This window comes from Neopsephotus bourkii, unplaced genomic scaffold (assembly GCF_033783945.1).
Source record: "Neopsephotus bourkii isolate Nb327-2 ecotype Australia unplaced genomic scaffold, CSIRO-AGI_Nbou_v1 NB_1462, whole genome shotgun sequence".
Lineage (NCBI taxonomy): Eukaryota > Metazoa > Chordata > Aves > Psittaciformes > Psittacidae > Neopsephotus > Neopsephotus bourkii.
In genome coordinates this window covers 89-8,728 of record NW_026901939.1, presented here as the reverse complement: position 1 = coordinate 8,728, position 8,640 = coordinate 89, and the positions used below count along the sequence as shown (strand labels likewise).

Below are 8,640 nucleotides of genomic sequence, written 5' to 3'. Positions count from 1 at the left end.
TGATCTGAGCTGCATATTGCAGTTCTAGAACCTGCTAGTCATAGGCTTGCTATGTAGAGTTGGGACCTGTGAAAACTGAGCACCCACGACCTCAGAACAGCTAAGAAACATATTTCCCCATTAATAACAAGAAATAAAATCAAATCCAACTTCAAAACTGAACCAAAAATGGGAAAAATCTCTGCTTGTTAGAAGTTTACCACTGTTGAGAACATTGTGAGAACCAGGAATAAAGGTCCTTTGATGCACACTGAGAGCTGCTTTTTCCCCACATTCAAATTAACATGTGGTTCTTTGGAAGCTGCCAGCATCAGCTTCTGTGATAGACAGCAAGGCCACACAGTCCAATCTAAAATCCATCCCACAGACAAACCCAGCGCTGCTTCTCAAGAGCTTGGGCAGCCCACACCTATGCGTTACCTTGTGCCAGAAGCACATTCAGCCGCAGAAGGGAGTTGGGACTTAATCAGATGCTGCAACACTGGGGAAAACACCGAATTCATCTGCATGCCCACGGTGCAGAAACCATGCTGTGCAGAGATCTTTAAGTAGGGAGTTGACCTGCCGCAGGGTATTGTAACCAATGTAATTAAAAAGGACTACTTTTGCAGAAGACAATCTCGGGAAGGCTAATTAAAATATTGCTGGCCCCTGCTTAACTTGCTCAGCTTTCTTTTAAGAGCTAATGAAATGCAAAGTATTGCTCCCTGTTTTCATTTGTAAGAGAGTTCATTAATGTACCTTTCTGAGCTGGATTAAGCCAAGTGCTCAGAAAGAGAATAAATTGAATCTCAGTAACTGAAGACCAACTTTTTTTTTTTTTTTTGGCTGAAATCCAGTATTGGAAATTTAGTCCTAAAAAAAAAAAAAATGGGGGAAAATTGGAAGTTCCTGAGTAAAAAGAAATGTTGTGGCTTTAGTTCCATGAAGAAAAACTGAGGATTTGCGGGTCAAGCAGACACTTCCATCAGATCTTAAGTTCCATGAAACAATGTCTGTCCAGTCCTTCAACAGGCATTTTGGGTGGAGAAAAGAAAGGTTTTTGTTGCTTCTTATTTCTCGGCTTTAGTCCTGAAAATACCTGATATCACACACTGCGGGAGTGGATGCTTACTGAGCACAACAGGTAATTCCTAAACTTAAAATATAACCTGTTAATATAAGAGGTAATCGGTTTTGCTGTGCCAGTGTACTCTGCTGTACTCTTGAAGCCTTGTACTGCAATTCAGATTTGGAAGTGGGTCTTGCTTTGGATTAGAAAGCAAATAGTTCCTAGAATAGCAGCTAAAAGCCTGGTTTTCAAAGCTCTTTCTTGTGTAGACTCTTTGGTGTCTGTGGTGTCTAGAATCATGGAATATCAGGTTGGAAGGGACCTCAAGGGTCATCTGATCCAACCTTTCTAAGTAAGGCATGGCCTAGGCTGGATGGTCCAGCGCCCTGTCCAGCTGAATCTTAAAGGTGTCCAACATTGGGGAAGCCACCACTTCCATGGGGAGATGATCCCAGTGACTGGTTCTCACTGGGAAAAATTTTCTTCTTGTGTCCAGTTGGAATCCCCCAGGAGTAACTTGTGCCCATCATCCCTTGTCTTTTCCATGTACCTCCTTGTACAAAGGGAATCTCTGTCTTCATTGTAGCCACCCTTTAAATACTCTATCATGGTGACAAGATCTCTCCTGGGCCTTCTTTTCTCCAGGCTGAACAGACCCAGCTCTCTCAGCCTTTCCTCACACAGCTTCCCAGTCCTTGCATCATCTTTATGGCCCTTCTCTGGACCATCTCCAACCCATCCACATCTGTTTTGTAGAGTGGGGAACAAAACTGAACACAGGAGGTGAGCTAAGACTATTTTTTCTTCCACGTCTGCATAAAGCAGCTCAGGTTCTTGAATGTTGTTTCCACTAAACCATCATAGCTGTGAATCCTTAACCACCAGGTCAGCTTTACAGAAATTGGCCAATGCAGTCAGAAGTGAATGAAGACTGACCTGCAATGGAATTAGCCTGCCTTCGGCTGAGAACATTGGGGCTGTTCAGCCTGGAGGAGAGAAGCTGCATGGAGACCTCAGAGCAGCTTCCAGTGTCTGAAGGGGGCTACAAGGATACTGGAGAGGAGCTCTTCATCAGGGGCTGGAGTGACAGGGCAAGGGGTGATGGGCTCAAACTGAAATAGGGGAGTTCAGGACAGATATAAGGCAGAAGCTCTTCCCTGTGAGGGTGCTGAGGCGCTGGCACAGGGTGCCCAGAGAAGCTGTGGCTGCCCCATCCCTGGCAGTGCTCAAGGCCAGGTTGGACACAGGGGCTTGGAGCAAGCTGCTCCAGTGGAAGGGGTCCCTGCCCATGACAGGGGTTGGATCTGGATGAGCTTTAAGGTCTCTTGCAACCCAAACCAACTTGGGATTCTGTGGTTCTATGACTGAATATTGGAAACCAGGCTACCAGCAAAATGACCCCCTCACAAAAATCCAGCTACGCTCCACCAGTGGAGAAACTTCCTAAAACTGGTAAAAGAGTTCAAAAAAGCTCTTGCTATTCAAGCTGCCATCTGCAGAAGTCTGGGTCTCTCTGTTTGGTGAAGCTCTATGTCTTAATATATGCACAGGCTGTATACTTGTCCACGCCTCTGCTGTGCCACTTCTTGGCACAGAAGAGAGACTTTGCTCTTATTATCAGCATCTTGTATCACATTCTGAGCTTCTGTTGCAGCTTTAGCTGGGAGTTTTTTCTTCCTTACTTTCTCTATAAGGCCACAATCTGCAACTGAAAGCACAGATTTTTGCAATGATTCCAATTAATGACAAATAAATCCAGGGGAACAGATCACAAGCCTTTTTCCTTGGAAATAAGCATCCATGAAAGAAAAAACCCAGTTTCCAAATTTTTTGCTCAAAACCGCTCAACAAATATTTCCATGCAAGTATAACTCTTGAACTGGGCACCAGGAGTTCTCTATGTTCATAAGACATAAGACAAACATTTCTTGACTCTGTTGTTGCATTTTACATTCAACCTTTCCTCCATTGCAATAATTTTACTTCCATTTTGGATGCAGATTTTGATTTCCAACGAGGAGCATCTCTGCACGCAAAGAATGCTGGACCAGACCCTGCTAGACCTGAACAAGATGTAATGGATCCCCACCACTGCCTCTGCCACGCCATGCCCGCGCTGGCCCAGCCGCTGCTGGCCTCTAACCCTTGGGACCAGAGTTTGCTTCCTGTTGCTAACTTGACCGAACGCAGCTCTTCTCCCTTGCCTCGGGGTTAAAGGCCATCATCAGGTTGGGCAGAGCCTCAAACAACATTATTAAGGGAAACGAGCAATGCAATAATGTTTGGGAGCATGTTTTGAGATGTACCCGTTTTGTAAGTACCTTTTCTTTTTTGTAGTAACCAGTGTGAACATTCCAAGTAACCAGTGAGGCTGCTGAGCTGCACTCAAAGCTCTTGGCTTTACAATTGGGTATTAACCTTCTGTTAACCAGCTCTGGGTCATCCTGCCTTGGCTGGGGAGGGAGTGGGGGGCGGCTCGTGGTTCCGACTGTGGGCCACCTGATGGGAGCAGCTGGGATAGTGATGTGAGCCCATTGGGAAAAATCCCTTTCCAGGAGCCTGTTTGCCAAAAGAGCAGTTCAGTTTCTCAGCTTTAAGGTAACTTGTGGAGAAGCAACCTGGGTAGAAGGAGACTTCTAAAACCAGGCAGTTCCCTGCCCAGTTGAACCTTCACAGGGGTTGTTTCTCTTCTCTTCCCCCTCACTGTTGGCCACTTCTTTTCCCCTTGAAGAAGCCACGGCCCCTCTAACCCATTGCTACACAGGAGCTGAATTTGCCTTCACTGAGTGCTGACCCACCAAGCTTTAGCACTCAGTGCTGGCTTACACTCAACAGCTTAAGTACAACAGCCTTGTTCGCTTGGGGAAACTGTTTTTGCCTACCCCAAGGGAAGGGATCGAGGCCTTCTCCCCTGGCCAGGAGTGCTCTTAGTGTCTTAATAAGGTACAAGCCACCTTGCTGTGCATTGCTGATGTGTCGCTGTGAGGTGTGAGTGTGGAGACGTGTCAGGCTCACAGTGTGTAGCTTCTTGTGTGAGCATGCTGCCTGGTTGTAGCCGGTTTAGGGGCCAAGCCGGAGCAAAGAACCTTATCAAGTGTTTTGATACTAAATGGAACAATTGTCTTACTGTCTTTTGAAATAAACCCCCTCCCTCCACACTGCTGCCGAGCTTCCCTCTGTGCAGGGACCAGAGTGGCTTGAAGGTGATGCCCTCAAGCTCATATGCTCCTCCATTGCCTTTAGGGGTGAGAACTCCCCTTTAGGGTCAAGTTTATGTTGCTCCTGTTGTCTCTGGTGAGCAAGGGAGTGGTGAGGTGAGAAAGGGGGAAACGGGGGCTAAGGGAGGGGGATGGAGGGGCTTGGAACTGGATGAGCTTTAAGGTCCCCTTTCCAGCCCCTTTCCCCCCTCTCTCTCCTGGACCGCACTTGCTGCACACGGGGGGGGGTCTCACACTTTATTGCCTCATGCCCTCAGCCCGTGTACCCCAGACCCTCGTCGCTGCTGTCGGCATCAGGGCTGGGCTCCGGGGGGGCGCAGGCCAGGCAGACACGTCCTGCCTCGCGCCAGCACTGCCGGCAGTACGGGGCTGCACAGGCAGGTGCGGGGCAGGCGGGCTCTGGGGGCCCCACACGCACCCCACACACCGTGCAGCTCCGGCGCATCCAGTGGCTCAGGCAGGGCCAGCGGCGGCAGCACCAGCGCAGTATCGCTGTGCCCTAGGGATGAAGATGTGTGGGGCTGAGCTGCAGGCCCCATGGCAGAGCAGAACCCTGGGGTTGGGGGGAACAGTGAAGCCCCACTCACCAGTCCTGGGGGCTGCTGTGCCCGCTGGATAATGCGCTTCCGCTGCCGCTGGATGAAGTCCAGGCGCTGCTGCAGCAGCTTGTTGTAGAGATAGAGCACGCGGCTCTTCTCCCGCTGCCAACACCATGAGCCCACCCCAAGGTTATGGTCCAGGTTATGGGCTCACCCCAAAATCTGCCCACCCCCCCCGAGGGGCTGCTATTCACCTTGGGGAAGTAGAAGGCGGCGATGACACGGCGCAGGCGGTATGTGTAGACCTGGGCCAGGCAGAGCAGCGCCAGCCCGGCCAGGGGCAGGCAGCTGCTCAGGTACTGGTGCTGGCTCATGCGGCGCGGCTGCGGCAGGCACACTGGGGACATGAGGTGGCGCTGAGCCCCTGCTCAGGCTGTGGAGCTGTGATGGGCATGGGGTGTCCATCCCCTGGGGGGGGGCTCACCCAAGTTGGACGTCTCCAGCAGGGTGTCAGAGGAGGTGTTGAGGGCGCCGATGGTACTCCGCAGGAGCCGCGCCATCAGGGACGTGCCCGTAACGTGGATGGACAAGTGATGGCTGCCTGTGGGAGCATGTGAAGCTGTGAAGGGGCACACACAAGCATCCCCCCCCTCTGTGCATTGCTGTGGGCTTGGGGACTCACTGTGGAAGGAGTACTGCACAAAGGAGTGCTGCTGGATGGTGCTGAGCATGCTGACCAGCACGTGGTCCATGGCGCAGGCCAGCAGGAGGAAGAGCAGGGTAGGGATGCACTCCAGCAGCTCCAGCACCTGTGGGGAGCAGCATCTGCTGCAGCCTGTCCTGCAGCCTCCTCCAGCTGACCCACCTCCCGTCGTGTCACCCGCCCGGCCCCCTCACCATGTTCTGCATCTCCAGCGGTTGCACCATGGGCCGGCACGGGAAGATGAAGGCCGAGGCCTCTGCACGGAGCAGCGGCAGCAGCGTCCGCTTGCCCTGGGAAAGGGGCAGGGGCAGCTCAGCACAGCCCCTGCAGCCCCCGGCCCTGGTGCAAGGCCACCTGCACCCCCTCACCTCCTTCCTGCGGCGTGCATCGATCTGACGGAAGTAGGTGGTGATGTAGAGGTTGTCGTAAGAGATGTCCTGACAATACCGCTTGGTGTAGGAGAAAGCCCTGGCAAGAGAAGGGGGGGTCCAGGGACTGGCTCTCCAGGATTCCTCCTTTGTCTTCATGCCTTTCCCCTCACCCCAGACCTGCTGCCAAAAGAAGACCCTGTCTCTCTGTGCCCGAACCCCGCACGCCCTCCCATGCCAGGGCTCACGTGATGAAGACGAGGATGAAGGAGAAGGAAAGAACCAGGCGGAAGATGGAGAAAGTCTGGCCCAGGCGGGCACTGTGCTCCTGGAAGTGTGAGGTCAGTTCCTCCATCAGCTGCTCTGCAGACACGTTGGTGGTGACCGACAGCATCTCGCGGTGCTCCTCCTGCAGCACAGGGGCTGTGGGTCTGGCTGGGTCCCGTCCAAGCCTTGTGCCACACAGACGGTACATGGCACCCACCTGGAAGACCACGCTGGCGCTGAACTCCTGGCTGAGGTTGCTGACCGAGTTGTTCACCATGTCGTATGTTTGCCCAAAGTTGCCCTCCACGGGGATCTTGTCCCTGCACCAGCTATTCATAACTGTGGGACACAGTGAGGATGATGCTGGCATTGCCTCAACTCAGGGTGACCAGGGCAGGGGTCCCCCACGCTACCCACCCTTCACAATGTGGCAGAGGAACTTGAACTTCATGGGCAGGCAGAGGAAGTGGTTGACGAGGGGCACGAATATCTGCTCCATGCAAGCATCGTACTTGGTGTCAAACCAGTCCCGGCAGCGCTGCATGCCCAGCTCGACCACATCTGATGGACAGGAGCCTGAGCTGATGCAGCCCCAACACCACCATCCCGGACACCACGTGTGGTGCCTGGTGAGGCTGGTGCCGGGGGGTGCAGCTCCCTTCCCTCCTCACCATTGCAGCGCATCTTGGTCTTGGTCTCATAGAGCTGCTGGGTGCTGGGTGCCAGCTGGGTCTTGCCGTGCTGGGGCTGCTGCAGGTCGTACCCAGCCTCGCTGGCCACCTCCTCATTGAGCCCCACAAAGGCACGTGAAATGTTCTGCACCTCAGAGTTCAGCATCTGCCCGCTCAGCTGCCACAGTGGGCACACACAGAGGCTTGACCCTGCTCCGTGCAGCCCCCCTCCCTCCTTCCCACCCCAACACCCTGCCTCACCGCCATGTCCTCCATCACCTTGCGCAGGGGCGCCGTGGACATGCGCCACAGCATGCGGCTGTGGTTGACCTGCAGCTCTGCCACGCAGCCCAGCGAGCGCATCACCTCCTCCAGGTTGTGCCAGATGTTGGCCACGGGCCCTGGTGCCAGCAAGTGGGGGTCAGGACCCTTGGGACCCTAAGGGTGGGACAGGGATGCAGGGGGCAACCTACCGTTGTAGATGGCAGCGAGGACAAGGGAAAGGACGTAGACCCGACCCTCCTTGCCGAAGAATTTGGGGACCACGAGCAGGCTGGCGCAGCGGAAGTGGGGGGACGTGGCCCAGCCCAAGGCAGTCACTCCTGTGGGAGGATGGAGCTGTAGCCATGGTCCCATCGAGACCCCCCCAGTGCTCCCAATGGCGCCCATCAGCCCAAAAAGTTCCTCCTGGCCCCCTCCTCACCTGCCAGCCCATAGGAGAGCTGCACCTTATGCGTCTCTGTGATGTTCATGGGGATGACAAAGACCTGGCAGAGCCCTGCAACAGCAGCAGATGCACCCTGAGCCCCTGGTACCCCCAGCTTCTCGCCACACCTGGCACCGGGAGCACTCACCAAGGCCAAGGAGGATCCCGATGCTGGCAGCCAGGAAGAACTTGCTGCAGCGGTGCTGGTCCGGCTGGCTCCAGAGGAACCGGCTGCACGGGGCCGGCAGCAGCGAGACCACCGCTCGCTGCAGGGCTGGGTGGGGAGAGAGGCGTCAGCCGGGCCCCCTCCCAGTGCCCACGGGCAGCCCTGGCCGGGAGAGGAGGGGAAGGGATCTCACTCGTGTTGGGTGGCTTCTGCCTCCTGCGCGCCTCAGACCCGGCCCAGCGCTCTCGCCCAGGGGCCTCCGATGGCTCCATGGCCCCTGTCCTGAGGGCAGCAGGATGCTGCCCTGGTGCAGACAACAGGGATGCTGCCCTGGTACCAGCAACAGGGGGATGCTGCCCTGGTACTAGCAACAGAGGGATGCTGCCCTGGCAACAACAACAGAGGGACGCTGCCCTGGTAGTGATGACAATGGGATGCTGACCTGGCAACAACAGCAGGATGCTTCCCTAGAACTGACAACGGCAGGATGCTCTTCTAGAACCGACAGCCGTGGAATGCTCGACTGGCACCGACAACATTGAGGTGCTCCCCTGGAACCAGCTCACTGAGCTGCTCCTTCAGTCTGCTGTATCCCTGTGCCTGGAGCCTGGGAGAGCACCGAGAGTCCGGGGGAGCGCAGCCCAGCATGGGGCTGGTCTCGTGGGCGGGGCGGAGGGGCCAGGACCAGAGCCCAGAGTCCCAAGACTGGGACTAGGTCCAGCAGCACCTAGGCTCTGTCAGGGGTTTAGGAAGCAAAGGGGTCTAGCGTGAATCTCGTGAACAAGTGGGTGTCCCTTATTTCTTTGTATTTTCAGTCCCTGTACACATAATTTCAATTCAATTCTGGATAAATCGCCTAAACCCAATCCTGTGTAAACACTCCCCTGGAGGATTTTGAGTCCTTGGGGGATTATGGGGCTTGGGGGGCTCCAGGGGGGGATGCCCATGTTT

General features: G+C 54.7%; 1 protein-coding gene across 6 annotated transcripts; it reads right to left on the bottom strand.

The window, feature by feature from the left end:
* Nucleotides 1–4,490: 4,490 nt before the first annotated feature.
* On the bottom strand, nt 4,491–7,987 carry LOC133220621 (E3 ubiquitin-protein ligase DCST1-like). Of its 6 annotated transcripts, none has more exons than XM_061368866.1 (16): nt 7,883–7,987; nt 7,672–7,797; nt 7,521–7,595; nt 7,291–7,419; nt 7,079–7,218; nt 6,818–6,995; nt 6,564–6,707; nt 6,364–6,485; nt 6,128–6,288; nt 5,880–5,979; nt 5,706–5,801; nt 5,491–5,617; nt 5,293–5,409; nt 5,063–5,205; nt 4,857–4,970; nt 4,491–4,768 (listed from the first exon to the last, which is right to left on the bottom strand). In XM_061368866.1, the coding sequence occupies exons 1-16, from the start codon at nt 7,959–7,961 to the stop codon at nt 4,523–4,525; spliced, it is 2,097 nt and encodes a 698-aa protein (XP_061224850.1). In that variant the 5' UTR covers nt 7,962–7,987; the 3' UTR covers nt 4,491–4,522. The 6 variants fall into 6 exon arrangements, with proteins under 6 accessions (XP_061224850.1, XP_061224853.1, XP_061224854.1 ...); XM_061368869.1 differs by having other exon boundaries at nt 4,857–4,934; XM_061368870.1 differs by having other exon boundaries at nt 4,857–4,925.
* Nucleotides 7,988–8,640: the final 653 nt, after the last annotated feature.

What these genes read in the sequence shown, in the direction of transcription:
- LOC133220621 (XM_061368865.1), bottom strand. Translation starts at nt 7,961, where the DNA reads ATGGAGCCATCGGAGGCCCCTGGGCGAGAGCGCTGGGCCGGGTCTGAG. An exon ending in GCAGAAGCCACCCAACACGA is followed by an intron (nt 7,798 to 7,882) that starts GTGAGATCCCTT and finishes CTCCCCACCCAG; the next exon opens with CCCTGCAGCGAGCGGTGGTC. An exon ending in CCTCGCTGCCATCTACAACG is followed by an intron (nt 7,219 to 7,290) that starts GTAGGTTGCCCC and finishes TGCTGGCACCAG; the next exon opens with GGCCCGTGGCCAACATCTGG.